Raw genomic sequence first — 23,908 nt, forward strand, 5'->3', positions numbered from 1 at the left:
TCACGTTGAAATACCTGGGACGTTCAGAATAACACAAGAGACAAGATGTGTATGTGCTTACCATTACACCCGTAGGTTTGGAAGGAGGGGGGGGGGGCAGCATGTGTGTGGGTGGAAAGTTTACTGCCAGGTTCCTGTTCACATTGCTCTACAAATAGAAACCTTTGAACACTTGTGGAGCAGGGGAGATTTTAAAATATGGATCTACTCTTTTATTTTTAATGACATCAAAAGTATTTTTAGTTCCGATTAACGACCACTGACACATTATAATTAGTAAAAGTAAAATAGTTCCCTTTTTCAGAACTTGAAGTTCTACAGGGCAGATAATGTAAAAGTCATCACTTTCTGTGACCCACTGGATAACGAGGGTGTCATGTGGCCCTCACAAAGACTAACCGTATTGACTTTTCCCCAACTATGTCAGGTAGGCCTACTCATTAGAGTAAGATGGACTTGAGGCGTCCTAAGGATCCTGAAATTTTAAATTCCAGTCTTCACCAGAATTCGAACCCGGGACCCTTCGGTTCGGATGCCAAGCGCTTTACCCCGCGCCTCATAAAAAGTATATATCTAGTAATCTGTTTGCACTTTTTAACAGAAACGAATTTTCATGTAGCACAAAGTAATCTTTAAGGTCGGAAGAGGAGAATTCCTCCGGCGTCTCCTGTTCAGTGCCTGCTCCCCATGATGTCAGTGCCTGCTCCCCATGATGTCAATGCCTGCTCCCCATGATGTCAGTGCCTGCTCCCCATGATGTCAATGCCTATCTCCCCTCTATTCAAGTAACGTTCAAACGCCTACCCCTGTGTGTTGTGTCGTTCAGCTGTGGCAAATGACATAATCATGTAACAATCGCGTTGTTCAAGTGCTAAGTTTCCCTGATTGTTAATGAATTAATTACTCTACAGAGGGGACAACACTGGGACTACGCTATATCTGAGAATATATCTCGGTCAACTGTGTCATTGTTTCTCGGCCACATTGGTGCCAGCACAAAATAAATCCAGTAGAACTGTTCACACTAAAGGAAACTTATTTTTCGTGCCTACAAAGAGAATTCATGGAAGATGTTAAAACTAATTGAAATTAAGCTTCTGAAATGAAAGCGAATGAGTATCTCATAGCCTGATTGCTTTTTAGGGCCAACTATTCATTTTATTTCCTTAAAAGGGTTGAATCCATTTCGGATAATAAAAAAAATCGCATAAAACTGCTATCTTCATGTGCACTTCATTTTTACCATGCACATAACGTTGTCTTTGCTGACTGACTGATTGATTGTTTGACTGACTGACTAGGGTGAGGTGTTACACCGAGACCAATCGTCATGGAAGGCCTGAAACACTGACCTGCAACGTCACAACCTGTGGGCAGTGGGACCAATGGCTCGTTGCCACGTCACATGTCTGTACAACGTGGAAACGAGCTGTTGGTTAAAATGCCCACACGTTGCGACGTTGCTGGTCAGTATTGAAGCCTTCAATAACGAATTGTCACGGTTACACCCCAAGACTCTGGCCTCAAAGATGACTCTCCACCTCGTGAAAAACAAAGACGATATATGATGCCTTCCTACCAATCAATGACATCGTTTTCTACCATTTTTATATCGTATTGACAGTGTTGAATTTACCTTAGGGAAGAGGCAAACTAGACAGCAGCCTAGGGCCTCCAATTGCCTCGCACAAAATAGAGAAAAAATTGTGAAACGTGATCTCAAACATAGAACATTATGACTCTATGTTTACTAGTTTAACTCTGTCTCTACAACGAAAATTGCTGTATATAAATTTCAGGTAATTGTCGATAGACAGGCAGGTTTTTAAAATAAATTGCATAATTTTTCTTTTGGGCCCACCTAATTCTTTTCGCCTAGGGCCTCCAATTATCAAAGGCCGACCCAGTACCAATAGTCAACATAAACTATAAATTCTGGCCCACATTTCCTTCCCCCCCCCCCCCCCCAAAAAAAAAAAAAAGGTTCCAGGAATATTATTTAATCATTTTGAAGAATGTGCAAAGGAGATTGTCGTATGTTGATTACAAGGGTCCCCATATCTCAAATAGCTTAGAACCATATCTTCTTAATCCGGTCCTGTGCATTGGAATTCGATTCTAACTGAAGTTTCATGTTATATTGACATTCAGTTCGTCACTTGATTCAACACTTAACTACCATGTCCAATAGCTTTCAATATGAAACAGTTGAACTAACAGTCTAATTATGAACCATTTAACTACGGGGGAAACAATAGCACTAACACATAAAGCCAATTATTAAAAAAATTATAGCTCAAAGCGAGGCCTACCATCTACGAAAATATATGTCACCTCCAAATGTCAAAGTAATTTTGCTTATCGATAGTATTATACGATAAACAATGCAATATATAGTATATCTCCCCCCCCCAAAAAAAAAAAAAATTAGCGCTTTTATAAACAATTATAAAGCATATCAAGGTGGTGCTTCATTAGGAAGGACAGTGCCTTCCGACAGGGCAGTCCATTCAATGAATGCATGCGACAAGCGCGATTGAACATAGAAATGTTAGAACCCGTGGAGAGAGGGGGTCATTTAGTGTGCTCTTAAGGAGCTTATGGTGTCGATGTGTTAGTGTGCGTAATTATAATAGGGAAGTCATTCCATTGTAATAATATATTTATGATAGTAATAAGAAAAAAAATTGTTATCGAATGATCCTATGTAAGAGGGACAACCCCAGTCCTGTGACGTCAGCCGAACCAGCCTAAACACTTGACCGCCAGGCAACCAGATCTTGGCCAACACACCACGTCTGTTCTATATGCAGGACAACGAAACGTTATTACACACATGCGTGCACACATACATATATTAAAAATTTGCTTAATAATAATCATTATTGTGCGTGAGGAAATTTGTCTTGCAATGTTGCATTATACATAACACTACTTTAGAAGAGCAAATAACTCACATGATAGCACACAAAATAGACGCTCATACCACAATTTCTAGTAAACATTACAAGTGAAATTTACAGCTGAAAGTTGGATTGGATTCAATGATTGGCCAAAGGAAAAAAAATAAAAATAAAAAGAGTTCTAGTTCTTGTGTTTGTTCTAATGATCGGTGTTTTTGTACCATTCCTTGTATTTTGTTGACAACCGGTTTGAATGTGATTGGTTTCTGCTATTGCATAGTCTATATAGTTTTGTATGATAATTGTTGCAATAATAAAGCTGGGAACATATCTGTTTTTAAACTGCTGTTTTATTTTATTTGAATTAAAAGCTCTTTTACTTTCTTTCGTGGCCAGATGGCACAAATTGGGCCAAATATAATTTACAGAAATAGCCGAATAAATCAGGACCAAATCAAATGCATTTATAAGTCATAATGTGAAAAAGAAAGAGGGAAATCAATCAAAAGGTTTTAAAACGATAGCGAGAAAGAACCACATTGTCTTTTCTAAGTCGTGTTGAATTTTGTTTGCCTATTTCTGTAGCCTGGGACTTTTGTTTGATAAAAATAAAAGGCGCGGGAGGCCCTAACCCAACATGTGAATCGGAACAAAGAAATATTGATGTTTTTAGGTGGGTTTTTTTACGGTGGTTTCCCTTGCATGAATCAATACACTCGCCCAATCAGCCAGTGCAATGGAGCTTTATAATTGCATGTTCAGTTCGGGAACATGGCCGTAAGGTCAAGCCGAAATACAAGGTCATTAATTAAGTTCCCAGACAATTTTCCACAAACACGCCAGCACAATGTGTAGTAGTGGATATTTTTAATATCAGCTTTTTAAAATATAAATTTATATATAACGGCGTTCATCAATCTAAACAAATTCCAGGAAATATAGTAAATTGTCTTGACATATTACTGATACATTGTCTTACCAGGGTACAGTCTTTTGAGCCACTTGATTTACATGTTGATTTTTTTTTTATTGTACGGACTATAAATCTTCATTGTGATATATAGTTATAGCATAACACTTTAAGTTATTCATTTACAAAGGCCTCTATCCGGCTTTAGGACATGTACTCTAGTGTTGTATTTATTTCACTATATACTTATTTTATGTATTGATTTATTTTTTGGAAAGGGGGATGATTACTTCCCATTTATTAAATTCATGATAAAAGAAATTTGCGAAACGTTTAAGACATGGGCGTAGCCAGGGGGGGGGGGGGGTTTGGGGTTCAAACCCCCCCCCCCCCCGAAATGAAATCCCCCCCCCGAAGGGGGGGAGTCGGAATTTAGTGACTGATTTTTTGCTTTGATTTTGTTTATTTTAGGTGAGATTTTAATACTAAACCATCACTTTCCCCAGCACAACCATAGGGGTTTTGAGTTTAAAACCCCCTACCAGGGGGGCTCGAGTTTAAAAACCCCTACCATGGGGTTCGAGTTTAAAAACCCCTACCAGGGGGGTTCGAGTTTAAAACCCCTACCAGAGAGTTTCGAGTTTAAAAATCCCTACTAGGGGCTTTGAGTTTAAAACCCCCTACCAGGGGTTTTGAGTTTTAAACCCCCTACCTGGGGTTTTTGCAGTTAACTCCCCCTCTTCTATAAAACAAAACAAACAAAAATGCAAACGAAAATCCCCTAATTCCAAGAGCACAGTTAAGGAAGATTTTGATTTTAAAACCCCGTCTAAAATTTACGATAAACCCCCTCTTTAATATAAAAAAAAGCTAATTACGCACTCAAAATGTTATGAGCGTAGCTAAATGGGTTTTGACTCAGTTTTGAGTTTAAACCTCACTTCAGCGGGGTTTGAAGGTACAAAATACCTCTTTAATAATAAAAACAAAGCAAATTAAACATTAAAAATGTTATGAGTGTAGTCTAAGGGGTTTGAAACTAAAAAGTACCTCTTCAATATAAATAAAAGAAAATTACTCACTCTAAAATCTATGAGAGTAGTCAAAGTGGTTTTGAGTTTAAACCCCCCGCCAGGGGGGTTTGAGGATAAAAAATACATCTTCAGTGTAAGAAAAAAGCAAATTACGCACTTAAAATGTTATGAGCGTTGCCGATAGGGGTTTTGAGTTTATACCCCCATTCAGAGGGGTTTGGTGCTAAAAATACATCTTCAATATAAAAAAAAAGCAAATTACACACTAAAATTATTTGAGCGTAGCCAAGCCAATCGGGGGTTTTGAGTTTAAACCCTTCTTCTACAGATGGCTTTTTTTTAAAGTTTAAAACCCCTCCAGATGGTTTTGAGTCTAAGATCCCCCTACAGAGCATTTTGAGGTAGAAATGCCCCAACAGAAGATTTTGACGATAAAACTTCTCTTTTCGATATAAAATCTAAAGCAAACTACAGTCACTTAATTCCAAGAGCGTATTCAAGAGAGGTTACACATTTTTACCAGTGGCAGGGCTCCATTAATAAACTGCAGTGAATAGTCATCTACCGAAATCGAAAAACACTAAATGTAGCTCAACAAAGATGGCTAAGACAGATTTTAGGAGTCAGTTATAGAGATCTGGTCTAAATCAAGGAAATCCTATGCCGAACTGGGAGTCGACCCCTTAGTAAGATTGTGAGAGAACGACGCATGAGGTTTGCGGGACATGTTCTCTGACAAAATGAATTACGCATAAGAAGAGTTGCAATGATATCCTAGTACAACTTGACGCCACTCATTCATGGAGGTCCTCATGGTAGGTGGGAAGAGGCTTCAGACATTACCAGTGACAGATTTTTATGGAAACAGCTTGACGTCAAATGCTCCGAACGGCGTGGGAGGGTCTAAGTCAGTAAGAATAGCACATCAGGTTTTTGAAATAAAACTTTCTAATAGCAGGAAAATGCAGTGTAGATACCTCAGAATATGCATTTTGTTGGCTTTCAATACCAGAAATAGTGCTTGGCGGCGGCCGCGCTGGGGAGCTCCTAGCGCTCCCCCAGACCCCCTTGCTAGTAATGGCGGGCAGTCTACAATTTTATGGAAACAGCTTGATGGCAAATGCGCCGAACGACGAGGGAGGGTCTAAGTCAGTAAGAATAGCACATTAGGTTTTTGAAATAGAAATTTTTAATAGCAGGAAAATGCACTGTAGATACCTCAGAATATGCATTTTGTTGGTTTTCAATATCAGAAATAGTGCTTGGCGGCGGGGCTTCGCCCCGCTCTGGGGGATCTCCTATCGCTCCCCCAGACCCCTTTGCTAGTTATGTCGGGGAATCTAAAATTTTTCCACTAACTCATGGAAGAACCTATTCTAGGGCACAATAAACGTCTTCCAAAAGAATGAAGGGTCAGAATGTAATAAAGATTATGTACACACACACACATAAATACATATAATTTTTTTTTCGCGGGGGGGGGGGAGGAAAAAAATTCACCCCCCAAACCCCCCCCCCGAAAAAAAATCCTGGCTACGCCCATGGTTTAAGATACAAGTACTTTATATTTAAGAGATTCCATTTCTTTTAGTAGAAGACACCACACCCTTCCATTTCATAGCATCATTACATTAAATCGACGGTGTGCGCACATGTCAATTATTTGGGAAACATTCTGCCAGTTAAATGCGTAGATCTGGGATCTTCTAAAGTTGTTGTTTTTTTAACCCTAACCTATGTAACATATAGGCTAATTTTTGGATCTAGATCTAGTAACTGAACATCGAAAATAAAAGTACTCTCGTCTCATAATTATTATTTTGCAATATTTAGATACATAATGTAGAAAGATCTGGGTAATCAATATATTTAAACGTACATAAGATGATTAAAATCAACAGACATGAATTATTTCGATCTAGGATTTTTTGAAAACATTATCTCAATGGAAACGAACAGGAAATGGCTTTGTTTCATATATTAGCGTGAATATATAGTTATGTGATTAATAGCCCATTCTAAAGAAAATCCGAGGAATGATTTTGCATTATTTCTAAACTTTGAAAACTAAAGATCATTACTTTTCTAAGAAAAGATTGATTGTGGCGACTTCCCTTAGAGCTTGAAAAAGAGTTACGTACATAAATATATATATATAATATATATATATATATATATATATATATATATATATATATAGATAGATCTGTGAATCGATCAATTGCGGATAAGAATTTGTTTCCGGTTTCCAGTCTAGATATAATATATAAGCATATGGTTCTAATATTAATGCACATGAAGAATAACGCTGGCGTTTCTTTTATAATTATAGAAAATGTTTTATCAGGAAAAAGAAATCAATATAAATGTAGGCCAGTACTATCTGAATTTAAACTAACTAATATTCAACCATACTGATAAGACAAAGACTTTAAAATCCAGCAGATGGTATTATCTTTCGTGTTCCCTACAAATCCTAGTACATGTACTTTTTGCATTTGCATTATAGAGGTCCACTGCGATGCTACTTTAAGGCCACACAGATGTAGTTAAATCTTCTTTCCTTAGAAAGAAGAGAAAGGTAAAGCCTCTCTTCTGATAATGTTGACATAGTCAATTCAATGTGTTTGAAGCGACAACATGCTGTCGTTCCAAGGCCAATAGTTCCATTCTCTCGGTCCTCACCCCCACCGCAATGTCAATACAAGAAGTGTTAGATTCGTACCAAGTTTTCGCCATGTGTCACCCAAGCAGTCGGGGTTTAAACCTGGACAAGCTAGGGAGACAATGCGGAGAAAAATTAAATCCAAGCGCTATCCACCCCACCTCTTCTTTAACAATGTAGTTAACAAAGTTGCTCGTGCGTAGGATTTTTTTCTCTTCTGCTTCATCGTGGTAGGCCAGATGTGGAGTCTGTTGGAGTTTTATCCAAGTGAGAGACTGAAAAGTGTTCAATATGGGCCCGAACACAGTGCACGAGGTAGGAAAGAAATGTTGTAGCCTAAAGGTCTTTCCACACGTGAGGTCACCCCACAACAGACATGTGTCACTGGAAGAGATGCGCTGCAATGTAGCGATGGATGTGCACTCGAGTGCGATGCTGATTAGTTAACGAATGGAACTTGATACATAATTTGACAGGCACACTATTAGTTAACGAATGGAACTTGATACATAATTTGACAGGCACACTATTAGTTAACGAATGGAACTTGATACATAATTTGACAGGCACACTATTTGTTAACGAATGGAACTTGATACATAATATGACAGGCACACTATTAGTTAACGAATGGAACTTGATACATAATTTGACAGGCACACTATTAGTTAACGAATGGAACTTGATACATAATATGACAGGCACACTATTAGTTAAAGAATGGAACTTGATACATAATTTGACAGGCACATTATTAGTTAACGAATGGAACTTGATACATAATTTGACAGGCACACTATTAGTTAACGAATGGAACTTGATACATAATTTGACAGGCACACTATTAGTTAACGAATGGAACTTGATACATAATTTGACAGGCACATTATTAGTTAACGAATGGAACTTGATACATAATTTGACAGGCACACTATTAGTTAACGAATGGAACTTGATACATAATTTGACAGGCACACTATTAGTTAACGAATGGAACTTGATACATAATTTGACAGGCACACTATTTGTTAACGAATGGAACTTGATACATAATATGACAGGCACACTATTAGTTAACGAATGGAACTTGATACATAATTTGACAGGCACACTATTAGTTAACGAATGGAACTTGATACATAATTTGACAGGCACACTATTAGTTAACGAATGGAACTTGATACGTAATTTGACAGGCACACTATTAGTTAACGAATGGAACTTGATACGTAATTTGACAGGCACACTATTAGTTAACGAATGGAAATTGATACGTAATTTGACAGGCACACTATTGACTCGAAATTGCTTCCCCCCCACCAATTCAGATCATGTTACTAATATAATGACATAATATAGACAATTTTGTATGTTAATTAGTACAATTTTACTTTGATAAACTAATTTCATTTAAGCGATAAGTCGGCTCGCTGACATACTATTTATTTGTTTCGTAAAATGTACTTAAAAGTCAAATAGATCCAATATGTATAACCTATTATTCATTGGAAATTAAGAAGATTCTTATAGACTGCCAACAGTTTTGTCAAACATAGGTAGTATACATACAAGTTTAAAGAAATTAAAATGTGTTGTTTCCAGCACTGTATTGTCAACAGTATGTTCTCATAGTTTTTTGTTTGTTTATATTTCCAGGCCTGTGCTCCAAGATATGTGTATTTCACCAATGATTTGGACAAACGTGAACCAGTTGGCGCTTGCTACTTATCTCGTCCAGGAACAACGAAATTCGAACGCTATTCACCCTGCTTGTCAGGTAATATGAAATGATCCTCATTTAGCACTTACTCAAACCACTGCTAGGTACAATGTTGATATATTTAGTTTCATAAGTTGATTCAGGAATCAGCAAACTGTCATGGCGTTTGGAAAAAAAAATGCAATCGCGATCCGGTGAAAAGTATGTTAACTCCTGACCATACCCCCCCCCCCCTTTTTTTTTTTTTTTATTCATATCATGTCAAATACCAATAGGCCTACTTTGAAGAAAAAAGCAACTAACTGAATATATAGCAAGCTGAAATTCTATACCTGACTTTCTGTTTAGTCCCATTCATTAGTATTTTAACAATTCACTTACCCACCCCCCTGTCATAAATCACAACGTCATTATTTATTTACATCTTATTATGTCCGGGAAATGGCATTAATATAGATTAACTTATTCATTACGCGGACAGCATTATTTGTGATACAATTACATGATTGTCATGTATAAATTAGATTTTATTTAGTAAAACTTTTACTACCATTTCTATAATTATAACTAGTTTGTGAACTATATTTTTTTAATTTGAAAATCTTACGATAATATTTATATATGAATGTACGAAAGAATCATTTCCATGTTCAGTCAAAATAACTTGCTAGATACGTTTTTGTTACAGAATAGACAAGTCTAACATTTTTATGTAGATCAATACAATTTAAATTAATTACTATTTCTTTCTGGTTTGTGACCCTCCAAACGTTAGGTCATTGTTTAATTATAGCTAGGCTATTTGAGCAGCATTTTACACATTTGTGGTTTCTCCAATGCCTGCGTCATCTGATTTCCTGTGATGAATGTTTATGTTCGTTGAACTTTTTCAACACTTAGACCACTACGTGTTTGTCCATTATCATCACTATCATCAGTTTCTGATCTTTAAACAGTGTACAAAAAGACCAGCACTATTGTAATCTATTATGCTCTACCAATGTAGCGATGTAGTCTACCCATTGTCTTGTCTGTTAAGACACTTGCGAATTGCGCTGCTTTAAATGTTTTTCTGTTTTTTTTTTGTTTGCTTTGCTTCCCAATAGAAAAAAAAATTGTCTTTCTGACGCTTTGTAAACTTCAAAATGTATTCTATTGAGTTTGATAGTAGACCTGGAATGACTAACTCTTTCATTTTTTTTTAAACTAACCAGCAAACTAAGAAACTCTTCTGTAGATTTAGACATTTTCTATCTAGCATGTTCGTCTATTTTCTTTTGGATTGATCTGGCAGCCTGTATGTTAGAAGAAAGAGCACGCCATTAGCAAGTTAGAATTGAAATTAAAGTATATCTAAAACCTAGCAAAAATTGTTGATAAATTTCCCAACGAAAAATAATAAAACATGAAAATCAATTGAGATATAAGTTATTGATTTTTATGCCATCAGCTTTTTTTTTGTTTTTGTTTTGTTTTCAAAAGTACATAAAATGTAAAACTCTATAGCTTTTGTCGGAAACATTAGAATTAGTGTTGGATTCACATGCTGTTTGGTGCTAGTATATATGCACAGGTTTGATATTGACTGCTAAACTTGATTAGATCAATAGTTTAAATAAAATCAAATAAGTACTGAAGTGCTGGCATTTACTAATTAGTGTGTTTTTTTTTAATTATTAAAAGTTGTACAACTTGCCTTATAATAAATAACTTATAAATACATTAAAAAGACTTTTTAAAAAAATCAATTTGATTGGTAAATTTGGCTCTAGTTATTTTCTTTATTTCGTTATGCCAGACTTTTTTTTGTTTTGTTTCCGCACTATTTAGCAATCTCATTACATGTCATTAAAAATATATACTACTACTATTAATACATCATATTCCACCCTGCCACTAACATTATAATATCTGCATATCCCCGTGGGTCGCCTCGGTAGCGGTGAATCAATCGCCCGTTATTGACCAATACCATCGCCAAGGATACTGTCAGCTGGGCTTCTCCGCTGTCTTTACAAGTGTAAGTGATGCTGTTACTACCACTGCCCGCTTGGGCCCTTGACTCTTGGCACACACTCACCATCACACACACACATTGACACATAATCATGACCTGATAGTTGAAAACACTCGCTTACACGTCAAGTATAAACACACATTTAAAATATCCTGCATTGAAACAATAATACGCAAAGATGACCAAAAAAAAATGTGTATACATTAACTCAGGCAAGACTTTAACACGCTTAAACACAGGACCGATTATACAAACCTAACCCAAATAATCATTACAAAATGTCATATTAAATACACACTAACAACAGAGAGAGACAATTGAGTAGAGGGCCTAACAGCCATGCATTGTGTTGCAATTGTAGTGTGTTTTTTTTTGTTTTGTTTTTGTTTTTGTTCCAGCACATCATCATGTGGCACACACTCGGCGTGACTTTAACACCTAACAATATCATTGACATATTTTTTACATTTCATTTCGCATTAATTCATGTGATATTGTTCAGTAGCGTAGCAAAACATTCGTGGCTCCCTCACGTAGTTTGATTGTAGGCCTACGAGGTAGGTATACATCAGTACATTTACAAATAGGCTTTCCAATGCAGGTACTACGTTAAACAAGTAATATTGTGTAATTACACCCAATTGAATAACGACTTCTAAGTAATGCATGATTAAATTCAATACAGTCAATGATCCTTTTTTTTCTCTCAAAAGTATTGGCCCATCATGGGCCAGGGGACAATGACCCCCCTTTGCGCCTTGGTTGCTACGCCACTGATATTATTGTTCAGAAGCTAACACTATAACTTTATAACATTTGTTTATTATCCATGAATAATAACAAATTAACTTTGTCTTCTCTGACTTTCGTAACAAGTCCATGTCTTTAGTTGCATTTGGAATTGAACTTACTTTTAAAGTGACACAACCTACCAAATTCAAACAAATGTCTTTCAGTTTTCAAAGCTAAGTATGTGTAGATTTGATCAAACTGGATCTAGTAATACTAGTTATGTTAGGTTTGTATATTTTAAAAAAAAAGCATCTTCAAAAGGAAAGCAATCTTCGCCAAACTTTTACCATAGCCAAATGATAACGATAGAGGGAATTTGAAATGTATTCTCAATGTATATATCATCTGTTACACTGCTGTGGTAGGGCATAGATACAAACATAAATTAAAAAAAAAAAAACACGCAAACACAACCAACATGGCCGCTTAGAGTTAGTGTTCCTGTTGAGGTCTACTTCGTCGTGCCATTTAGGCTGCTCTATAAATGTTAATAGCATCTAGAAGGGAATTCATTGATTCGACACTAATCGCAGCAATCCATTTTATCAGCGTTTCTCAATCCTCATGCCCCGAGTCCCCCATCGATGAGTCATTTAAAGTACCACGTGTCTTCTGACCACTACTGTACATCTATTGCTAGTGTATTGTAAATCTCATTTACTGCAGCTGGAACGTTCCTTTATATGCCGATCATTTTATAAAGCATCCTCGACTGTCCCCACAATACCACAGTTTAAGAAACACTGCGTTCGTTGGTTGTTATTCCCCTTATTTACACGCTAGCTTTATAATTCACGTTAACAATGAAAGTGTTGTTTAGTTCAGTCCCTGGTGTAATAGACATGCAGACATGACAATGCTAACATTATTTTGTGTTTGTTTGTTCAATGTTTTACATGGTTCGGATGTTCCCTTAGATTTGAAGCCCAAACCTCCCGCAGGACGACAAGGGATGGTAGCGGGTAGGGTTCAAACCCGGGACCATCGAGACCACCTAACGACAGTCCAGAGCGCATATCTCACGACCAGGCCGCTAACCATTTATTAGCCTAGCACTTACCAAAACTTTTAGCTCTATTTATCATCTTGTATTCACTTTTGTAATAACAGAACTTGTTTGGTGCAAGGCAATTATTACTGTAATTATACGAATAGGACAGATGCTTATACAATACTTAAAGGAATAGTGTAAATGTATGAAATATAAAAGGATGAAACAATTCATTCTCTCTATTTTCATTCCCCTACACCTATCTGTTTCATATGTCTCTAGGTCTTTAACATCCATCTGTTATAATATATTAATCAAAATACTCTCTAAATTCAAATGTGTCGCTGTCAGAGTAGCGTGGAAGCCACTACCCACCCATTCCTATCAGAGACACAGACCTCCTCCTTTTTTTCTCTTAAAATTAGAAAGCTAGTTATCTAAGAATTTTAAAATGTTAGATAAGCTACATTATGTCTACCGAAATAGTGATACTTCTATCACTCTGCCTAAACTTCTCTCATCTCTACCTCTCTCTACCTACTCAGTCGCAAGATGTTGACACAGCTTACATTCTGCTTAGGGCGCTTGACTTGCTCAAATAACAACCAAGTTACCGGCCCCAGAATGTGCATTGCAGTTCACTCACCGCAATGTTGAAAAGGGGGGGGGGGAAACTCTACAACTTCGCTACAACCTTGACAGTAACCAATAATACTTCTTTTTGAAAAGTATGCTAGCAGGCCAAAGTACCCTACAAACGATGACGTCATCGGGGAAATTCTTAATATTAGGCAATGCGATACTACTGTCACCTTTCGAACGTTCAATTAATTTTAGTCAAATGAAATCGTAAAAATGAAAATAAGTTTGCACTTAAGGATGAGTGAGACGACATACCTCTGGAACAACTTCTGTGATACACCAAAATACATTGTTTCTGGCAATTCTGGGGAACAGCTTCGCTCATACACCAACCTGCATCATGTCACCTACAGCATTCTATTCCCTTATACCGACGTGTTCACGATACCTTTTTCGAATGATAATTTTTGACATTCATTTGCATTATTAAACACAAAATTAAAAAGTATAAACATCAAATTAATGTACATTCTCTGAACTGCTGTTTTATCTAGCATTCTTTATTAGGTAATCAAGTTAATATATTCCCTGAACTGCAGTTTTAACTAGCATTCTTATAAAGTGCTGTGATACCAGCTTTCCACTATTGACACTCGTTCTACTTAGACATAGAATTGCTAAAGAATCTGTCATTGTGTCTTTATTATCGTTGTCTAAAGTAACCACCCCTTCCCCTGATTTATAGTTGTATTGGATTATACATTATGTATGCAGCATATATTTTAAAATGACGAAATGTTCAGACAAAATAATTTTTGATGTCATTTAAAGGAAACAGACTTAAAGTCAATTTAGAAACATTGTTAAAAAAAAATTTTCACTCGTTTTGGAGTCTTAGCAATGCTTAGGCAAAAACGGCACTTGAAAAAGAAAGCACTCTTTTTCAAATGGATTTTCTTGGATTTTTAAAGAACAAACTTAAAATAAAAAAATAAAAATAAGAGTAAACATATTTACTAGCCTGCAGTAGCAAGTCTTTGTCATGTTACATTTTGTCACAAACAAAAATTCATTATCCTTACATTTAGATTGGAATGCAGCATGTTATCACAGCTATTGCATTTGGCTTCATTTGTGTGTGTGTGTGTGTTATAATTTAGCTTTTAGTCTTATTTGTCTCAAACGGCTTCCAAACAAATATTTAAAAAAAAATAAATAAACGACATAGCTTTAACTAAGCCTATGTCTCCTTCATGGTCACACTGTTTCAGTGGTCAGTTGTGTTTGTGTGTATATGTGTGTGTGTGTGTGCGCGCGCTTATTTGGCAGCGTTCATTTGGGTCTATAACTAGAAACCTTTATTTAGTCCGATAGATATAAACTCCTATCTAAAAAAAAAAATTGACTAGAACTTCTAAATCTATATCGGAGTCTACAACTGTTTCATTTACATTAAATCATTTGATCTTTTGATGACTAAATCTAAACAATTATCAACCCCCATTGCAGAAAATAGATTTGGTTTCAAATTTCAAGGCTATTGCCAGGCAGGCATCAGTGCAGCCATCTCGAGAGTACGTGAGTCTTAATTAAATAATGGTGATATTTTCTGTTTTTCTTACACACAGAACCATACTCAGTTTTCAACTTTCTTTTTTAATTTCCATGTGCATAGTGGACTAGATGATTTTTAGACATTACTTGAAAAACAAATTACTTTAACCAAAAAAAAAAAAAAAAATGGCCAGGAGTCCAAAGTAAATAAATTTTCGGTTTAAATATAAAATCTAGATCTAGATCTATATTGTTTTTAGGCTATCATCAAACTAGTCTTTAGATTTCATATTCATTATTATAGATCTAATCACAATAAAAAGGGATCTAAATACCTGAGACAAATAAAAGGGCTGAGTGATTATAAGCGCGGCCTTACGATAATTTTTGGTTCCTTCTTACTGGAAATATTGGGTCAACTTGAATTGATCATAGACAAGTCACAAAGAAATCTACATTTAATTTACTAGTACTAGATCTAGAATCTAGCCTAGATAGGGTTATCAGACAACTGCTTGTCAAAAGAAGGACAAAAAGGATGATAAAATTTTAAAATTGATTTTTAAAAAAGACTAAGAAAAGTAAAATCATTTTAAACAAAAATGTGCTTATACTTATAGATCTAATTGATGCTAATTGTTGAAGCATAATGCTTACTTTGCAAACCTGCAACACTTGTTGACGCGAATGTCTCGAGAATATAGCTACACAGTAAATAAAGATCTACCAAAATACTTTGTATATGAGATTACATATTTACTTGCAAAATTAACGCTTATTGTCTTCTATAAAATAAAAAATATACTGTTCTTAGATATAAAGCTTCTTACAAGTTTACAAATGCATTGCATCCAAGCTTGCATTCATCTTCAGGATATTGTCACTGATCTGATATATGTGTGCTCGGCTCAGGTGTTTGCTAAAAATAGATGAATTTAGATTCTAAATATAGGTTAGGCCTACATTATCATTATTCATGTGCTTAAGGGCATAAGACAAAGATCTTTCTCTCCAGCCTTTCTATTTTGTTATCATTGAACATTGTCATAAGAATAAGGGAAATTTTTTTTCTTGGAAAAGTTAATATCAAAAGAAAATGTTAATTACTTCATCATTTTGTTACCAACGTGGAGCCACAACTTCAAGGTAGCTCACAGGAAGTGTCAACTGACAAATTAAAAAAGTATTTGTCTCTCAATATGTAGGCCTAATCACACACAAAAATGTTCAAACATGAGGGGGATCCTGGGTCTCCATGTTGTACTTTTAATGTATGTGCACTCAATATTCATGTTTAGATTGTTGTTGAAGAGCCGTTGCACCTTGTACCTTGTGTTTTGAAACACTTGTATCATTGCAATACATGTATTAGTTGTGTCCTATTTAATTTACAGACATAGTATAGACATTGTAGAGTATACTAACTGAGAGCTATTTTGAACAATATCAATAATACAAAATTTAAACTAAAGTAAGAAAGATTTACATTTGACTTTGAATCTTAAGTATAACACGTCCAAAAAGTCAGTAATAGTGTTTTTGTTGTTCTAACAGACATTTTGTTATCTATTTTTTTTTTAACAAACATTTAATAACAAATGAATTTTAATGTAATACTAAATAAAATAATTTCATATCACCTCTTTAATTGCTTTTTTTTTTTACATACAAAGTAACATTCTTAGGGCTTAAACATATTTTGTAAAATGAGTTAGTTTAGAGAAATAAAAATGAGTAAAGCTTTAACTGAATCAAGATCAATCTTTCTATTTAATAAAATTACCCTATTGTTTAGAACAAAATTTTTAGAGCAGGTTAATAATAATACTAGAGTTACCTATATTAACTAGTAGTTTGTAGCTTTTAATATGTATTGAAATTATTGCTCATTAGAAAAGTATATTATTACCACAGTGCAAATTTAAAATTGAACATTTTTTCATGACAATGAAAATGTTGAATAATTATTGCTGCCATTGTTTTCGTTAATTTAAGATCACTTTGTCTTAGAAAATTGCAACATTGTATCAGTAAAGACAATGTTCTTGTGTATTTGTGTTACGTTGTTCTTGTCTTATGTATTTTATGGTTATTTACAGGATGGCAGAAAGTTGTTGATTGGTGCCCCAGGTAGTTGGTATTGGCAAGGTGAGTTTGATAGAGGAGTTATTGTTAGTTTTGTGGTTAATTATGTATACATGCATAATAAAAAGCTACTAGAAATGGATGTGTTAAGGAAATTTGTACAGTTATTTTGAAAGATGTAAGTAATATGTTTCTAAAGAAGCCTTTTCTAAATCTACATTCACACTAAACTAAAATTTTTTCTTCTATAGAAGTGTTGCCTACACTTTTAAATTGTAATCCTGCTAATTGTCTGCATACCACAGATTAAGTGAGGATGCAGTGAGACACGATTATTTTGTTCAATGAATGAAGTTGCCTTTATAACATTTGTTGGGATACTTGTTCATTGACTGGGAGTTTGTCATTAGCTTTCACTGTGCTTTCTTATATTCTGTTGTGTAGCTAAAAATAGTTACATGTAGACCATTGGCTACATAATGTTAAAAATTAGAATTCCCATTAAACAACTTTGCCTAGGTAAATGATGTTAAGTTGATTTATTCTTAGCCAAAGCTTTTTAAGGGTGTTATGTGGCCAGTAGAATAACTAGCAGCCTATATTTTCTTCAGCAGATGCCAGTTAGAGAAGGTTACCTTTATAGGGATTTGTTGAAATTACTAATGCCCATGTCCTTCCACCAAGTGTCAAAGCAATAACTTATGGGTCAGCTACTCTGCCCCCCTCCTTCCCCACCTCTCAAACAATGAGGTGCATTTCTAAAAAAATTAGCTAAAAGGTTAACATCAAAGAATTCTCCCTTTGAATCCATTATAATTTACTTTTTAAAAAATCCAATGAAATGAAAATATTGAAAGACTAACCATAACTAATTGCATGATAAAACCATCTTTTATGTGTTCAATTTTACGCAAACCATCTTTCTGACAGGCCGGTTATTTAACTTCAGAACGGACAATGCCACTAAACCTTACAGTACAACTGGTGAAGATAGTACTGGGTTGTCAGATGACCAATACAGGGGTAAGGCTGCCTGCACGTTTTGAGTTACTAAAGTTAATATCTGTACTCTTCCTATTCCTTACACAGGTCAGATTTACCAGTTTGATGCAATTACTGGTAATAAAATATGGGAAACTGGAGAAAGAAGTGCTGTAAACGATTATGGTTACATGGGTAACTTTTGAAGACATTTTGAATCATTGTTGCCTCCCTTTGCTTCTAAACCTTTAAATGTCACTTTTTTTCCTTTTCAACATATTACTTTTTAAAATGGGTTTTAATGGACACGTGGTGTTTTCTTTGATTCAACTTAATATTTGTTTTTACAGATTATAATTATTGAAACTCCAACATTTTTACTAAAGAGTTCTTCAGATTAACGCTGTTGCAGCTAATTTAACAAACTGTATACAGTATTATAAAATGATTGCTTTGAATTTTTTGTTATATGAAATAACAACACATTTTAACAATTCAAACTTTTGATTTTAATCTACTAATCACTTACTGACCAACTTAAATATTAATAAGAGCAATAACATTTTCATAAAATAAATCTGGATGTTGCATGAAGAAGGTTGACATTGTACATATGCACATTGTCTGTCAATTCAGATATTGCCTTGCATGCTTTCTTGTTGTTTTTTTAAACCAGGAATAAAATTTTTAATATTTGTAATAAAATTTTGTTATATCAACATATTGAATCTTTGAGCCCCCCACCCCCCCAATTTTTTTTCCTGTTAGAAATTAAATAAGAAAATAATACTTCAATGACTAACAGAATGTATGCTTGTTGTTTTTTTTTATATAGAATTCCTTGTGCATAATTCATTTACAATAATTACATAAACTGTCCTAAAATTAAATCTAGATTGTAAGAAATGTTAAATGTGTAACACAACAAAGATGATCTACAAAGCTTCACTTTGCCAACTCAATTTTCAACTGAAAAATAAGTAATAATCTACAAACTTAATATTCATTTTTTTAAATTGATTTTTCAGTTGTTTTTTTTTGTTTCTTTTTAAGTTTTGTTTAAATTTTAATTTATCTGGGAAAATAAATACTATGAGCTAAGTAAATGATTATGTTACTTATGTTAAATCTAACTATCAATGATTTCCTTTACAAAAAAACAAATGATTGATCTAGTTCTTTAGATTTTAAAAAATAACAACTTTATTTTGTTTTATAAATTGTGAAATGTTTTGTGGGTCATCACTCAATCACATTTTACTGAATATGTGTTTTATTTTAATTTATTTTATTAGGTTTATAAATGCATTTGTTGATGCTTGATTTTTTTTTTAAGTTTTGCATGATTTCGTAAGTGTTAAAATAACATAGCCCTAAAAGAAAATATAAAAATTGTACAAATTAATTAGATAAACACTCGATCCATTTGCAATTTACTAAGAAACAGCTGCATCTGTTTTTGAAACAATGTCACTGTTTGCTCAATGTATCACAATTTTTTTTAAGCCTTGCATTTCTTTATAGATTAGAAAATAAATGATTAACACATTTATGTTGTTTCTTTTTTTAAGTTGTTTTTTTTAATCAGTATTTTGTGTGTGTGTGTGTTTGTCTTATTCTATTATATTTTTCATGAATCTTGTTTCTAGGATACTCTAGCGCTGTTGGTCATTTTGATGATGATAGTGTTGAAGGTGAGCCAAGCTATGTTAAAAATACTTTTAAAAATTCATGATTTTATTCAGGCATTATATTTAGTTTTTTTTTTTTTTCTTTGTTTTGTTTTGTTAATTAGTTTTTTCAGTTTATTCATTATAATGTATCAATATTGTGTTTTTTCAGATTATGTTGTGGGAATTCCCAAAGGAGAGCAGTACTTGGGCAAAGTAATTTAGCTGTTTTCTAATTTTATTTACTGAATGTTTTAGTATTTAGAAATATTTAGGCAGTGTTTCTCAAATCTGTAAATGTGATGCACCCTCACCCACCCCAAACAAAACAAAAAATGTGCACCCTCCTTCCTCAGCCAACCATGGTGTCGAGCCTTTACCTTCATTCTGAACTACAAACATTGCATTCTCCTGGTGTCTAGAGCAGGACGATTCAACCTACTAAAAAAAAGTTTAGCTCATATTACATCAAGTAAAGGAGGAGTTAGCACTTGCCAGAACTAAACTTTTAGGGGCATCTGATGTACATATAATGTGTATATATATTGTAAATAGGCATGATTAATTTGGTCAGCAAAAAATGTCATCAACAGAATGATGTTCAACAGTCGGGAGAAATTTGACAATTTTGACATGACAAAGTCAAGTAGAATTGTGTTGAAATGTTTTATTTTTTCAGTTGCCTCATCAAAATAAATGATCCTACTGAAAAGTGAATTGTCTCTTAATTGAATTATTAAAATGTTTCAACACTGGTTAAGGTGTCAATTTATTTGATTAATATTCAAATATGGATTTTTAACTACAATGAAACAAATTCTGTCTCATGAACACAAATTAATAGCTTTGTGTAGCCATCTTGCCTCCTGTGATTAGGGAGCTTAAGTAAAGCATTCAATACATTTACTTCGTAAGCCTTTTAGATATCTTATCATTGAATTCTGAAACAAGAAGCAAAGTTTAATAGCTCATTAAGCGCTCATACATGGAAACCTTACTACTTTACTTGCTATACCATTGTGGATTTTGATAATTTTTTTTTTATAATTAACTTGCAGTATTGATTTCTATATGTAAATTTAAAATAAAAAGTACTATTTCATTGGCTAGTAGTTTACTTAAAATTTTCATTAATCTTAGGTGGTGTTGTACAATCAAAACATGACAGAGTTTGGTAGCTTGGTTGGAGAACAGGTACATTTAAATAATGCATTTTAATTTTGTAATATAATGGTAACTTGTAGATTTGAAAAAAAAAGTCTTATTCATTGTTGAGTTCAAATCTACAGATTCACAAAAAAAAAAAGTCTTATTCATTGTTGAGTTCAAATCTACAAATTCACAAAAAAAAGAAGTCTTATTCATTGTTGAGTTCAAATCTACAGATTCACCAAAAAAAAAAAAAGTCTTATTCATTTTTGAGTTCAAATCTACAGATTCACAAACAAAAAAATTAAAATAATGGGATTTACACTTTAGAAAAAGAAATCCTTGTTTCACTGTTCCAAACTAAGGAGAAACAAGTTTTTTTTTTTTTTGCTTTTCTAATTCAGATGATCTATCAAACAAAAAAAGTAAATGAAAAAGTATTTTATAAAAACATTCAGAAATATACTTTGGGTTGAAGTCATGTTTTACCTTAACTTTTGGCATTCAGCTTTCACAACTATTAAAAAAAAAAAGTCACACATCGTAAGTCACAAGTACTTTGAAGCTGATGTTACTCTCTTGGATTATTTGATTTTCTAAATTCTAAACCTTAACTGACTCATTACATTATGTTTATATCTTAGTATTTATATGTTTGAGCGATCTTCAAGTTATAACATATAGACTAATTTTTATTTTTTATCTGGCATGCTTGTATTGACAGATGGGCTCCTACTTTGGCAGCGCTGTGGCAGTGACTGATCTGAATGGAGACAGGTAACATTGCAAGAGGCAAACTTTTTCTTTTGCAACTTCTCATGTGACTAAGTAGGCCAAATCTCTGCCCTTATTATATTGATTCTCTTTATAATGTAACTTAAAAAGTATATTAGTACATTCTCAGCATTTTTATTTACAGACTGGATGATATTATAGTGGGTGCTCCTTTCTATGCAGACTATAAGTCCTTGACAGCATTTGATAATGGCAGAGTCTATATTTTTTATCAAACAAGTGATGTAAGTTAATTTTTTTTTCTATTTAATTGTAAAACAAATTTAAAAAAATGACCTTTCTTTGAAATAGACTGCAGGTAAAGTCTTTAAGATCAAAACTTTGTAATGCTAAACAAAAAAATATTTCTTTGGAATAATTGCAAAGTAACAGAATTAGAAAAATTGGTCAGAAAATTATTTGAATGTCTAGAATTATTCAATATAATTAAAACTGCTGTATCTTGCAGTAGGTTGAGTTTCACCTAGTATTCTAAAAATAAATGTATCATCCAGCTTTTTCATTTTCTTTGTACTGACTGCTTGGAAATGTCATTTTATATTTGGTTACAAAACTTTTATTAAGAGTGTATTTATAAATGTGATAGCTTTCTAGCAGAAAAAAGAATAAAAACCATCTAGTTGTTGATCTAAGAAGTAATTGAAGGAAAAGGTTTAGATGCTGATGAGCATAACAGATCATATCTATCTTAAGGGCAGACCTTCACTAAAATACTTTCACATTCTTGCTCTACTACATAATGGATCAAAGATTTACTAATAGATACATAGCAACTGTAATCAACACCAATAACAACAAGCAAAATATTTTTTAAAAATACCTAGAAAAATAATACTTATCTAAGAGAAAGAACTCCACATTTACTGCCATATATCTCAATAATTTAAAATTTATTTCCCTTTTTTCAATTTAAAAAAAACACCATTTAACATAGTTAAATTTTTGTTTGATTCATGTTTTGTTAAGAATAAGGAATAATTTTGCAAAGTTTTTAACTTGATCCGAGAATGGGAAGTGGGAGAAATAACATGTTTAAAATTTTACCGGACAGAGTGAGTTAATATAAGCTTTGTAATAAACAAGGAATTGTCTTGGGTCTAGTACTGTTTCTAAACTATATAAAGGTCCTACCTCGTTGCATTAGTTCAGGAACAAAAGTGATGACTGTTTGCAGATGTTCAACAACAACATACAAGATAAAGGAATTGGACAAAGGGAATAAAATAAGTGTCCAAAATGGCAATTATATTGGGAGTCTTTTCATTCAGAAAAATGACAAATAGTACAAAAAAAGAGCAAACATTAAGAAAACTTAAACTTAAAAAAACAACAACTGTAAATCATATTTATGGGAAACCAGTTACTCCGACAAAAATTTTGAAATTTCTTCCTTTAAAATTCTCATCACATCTGTGCAAATCTGTTTATATTATATTATTATTTGTTATTAATGATTTGTGAAAACTACAATAAAAGGAGAGCTTTAATGTCTACTCTTACAAAAATTGAAGTCTCTATCTAGTCTACATTAATTTATTTTGTAATAACGGGACAGATATTAAGTCTTTTTTTCACAGCTTAAATAAAAAAGACATTGAATAAAATAAATATTATTCTAACATTGTTTATTTTAGAAAAAATTTAGACCTCAAAGAAGAGACATTCTAGATGGACCAGATAGCGAGTCCAGATTTGGAATGGCAGTTAGTGGTCTTCGAGACATTAACTATGATGGATTTGAAGGTTTTTAAAATTTTCTTAGTTTCTATTTCTAGTTCAGCAGGTTTGAAAAAGAATAAGGAATGTGAAAACCATTATTTCCTTAGATTGGATTAGATCCGCATACTACAATTATTTTGCTTACAGGTCTGTCTAACACAATGGTTTTATTTTTAGATCTATGTGTTGGAGCCCCATATGCTGGGGAAGATAAACGTGGTGCTATTTATATCTATCATGGCTCTAAAAGAGGAATTATAACAGATGTATCACAGGTAACAGTACTCTCTACATATGATTGAAACTAAATACTCTCTACATATGATTGAAACTAAGTTATT

The 23,908-nt window shown here is 33.7% G+C and overlaps 1 protein-coding gene and 1 long non-coding RNA gene across 12 annotated transcripts in view; one reads left to right on the plus strand and one right to left on the minus strand.

Moving 5' to 3' along the window:
* LOC106073092 (integrin alpha pat-2-like) overlaps window positions 1–23,908 on the plus strand; it is a 77,754-nt gene that overhangs the window by 32,107 nt on the left and 21,739 nt on the right. For 6 of the 10 annotated variants that reach the window (XM_056024584.1, XM_056024588.1, XM_056024607.1 and 3 more), the window contains 11 exons: window positions 9,169–9,289; window positions 11,173–11,252; window positions 17,268–17,316; window positions 18,184–18,276; window positions 19,884–19,928; window positions 20,077–20,120; window positions 21,045–21,098; window positions 21,778–21,830; window positions 21,973–22,072; window positions 23,483–23,591; window positions 23,745–23,842. In XM_056024584.1, the coding sequence (XP_055880559.1) occupies window positions 9,169–9,289; window positions 11,173–11,252; window positions 17,268–17,316; window positions 18,184–18,276; window positions 19,884–19,928; window positions 20,077–20,120; window positions 21,045–21,098; window positions 21,778–21,830; window positions 21,973–22,072; window positions 23,483–23,591; window positions 23,745–23,842 (846 nt within the window). Of the gene's footprint in view, window positions 1–9,168; window positions 9,290–11,172; window positions 11,253–15,123; window positions 15,189–17,267; window positions 17,317–18,183; window positions 18,277–18,342; window positions 18,430–19,883; window positions 19,929–20,076; window positions 20,121–21,044; window positions 21,099–21,777; window positions 21,831–21,972; window positions 22,073–23,482; window positions 23,592–23,744; window positions 23,843–23,908 lie in introns of all 10 variants that reach the window. The other 4 variants (XM_056024627.1, XM_056024647.1, XM_056024619.1 and 1 more) reach the window with 3 other exon arrangements.
* On the minus strand, window positions 10,363–16,081 carry LOC106073101 (uncharacterized). 2 transcript variants are annotated; one of them, XR_008777091.1, is made up of 4 exons: window positions 15,999–16,081; window positions 13,930–14,062; window positions 13,102–13,178; window positions 10,363–10,527 (listed from the first exon to the last, which is right to left on the minus strand). It is a non-coding gene; the product is annotated as an uncharacterized LOC106073101 (long non-coding RNA). The 2 variants fall into 2 exon arrangements; XR_001218708.2 differs by lacking the exon at window positions 13,102–13,178.

The sequence above is a fragment of the Biomphalaria glabrata genome, chromosome 1 (assembly GCF_947242115.1).
Source record: "Biomphalaria glabrata chromosome 1, xgBioGlab47.1, whole genome shotgun sequence".
In the NCBI taxonomy this organism is placed as follows: Eukaryota; Metazoa; Mollusca; class Gastropoda; family Planorbidae; genus Biomphalaria; species Biomphalaria glabrata.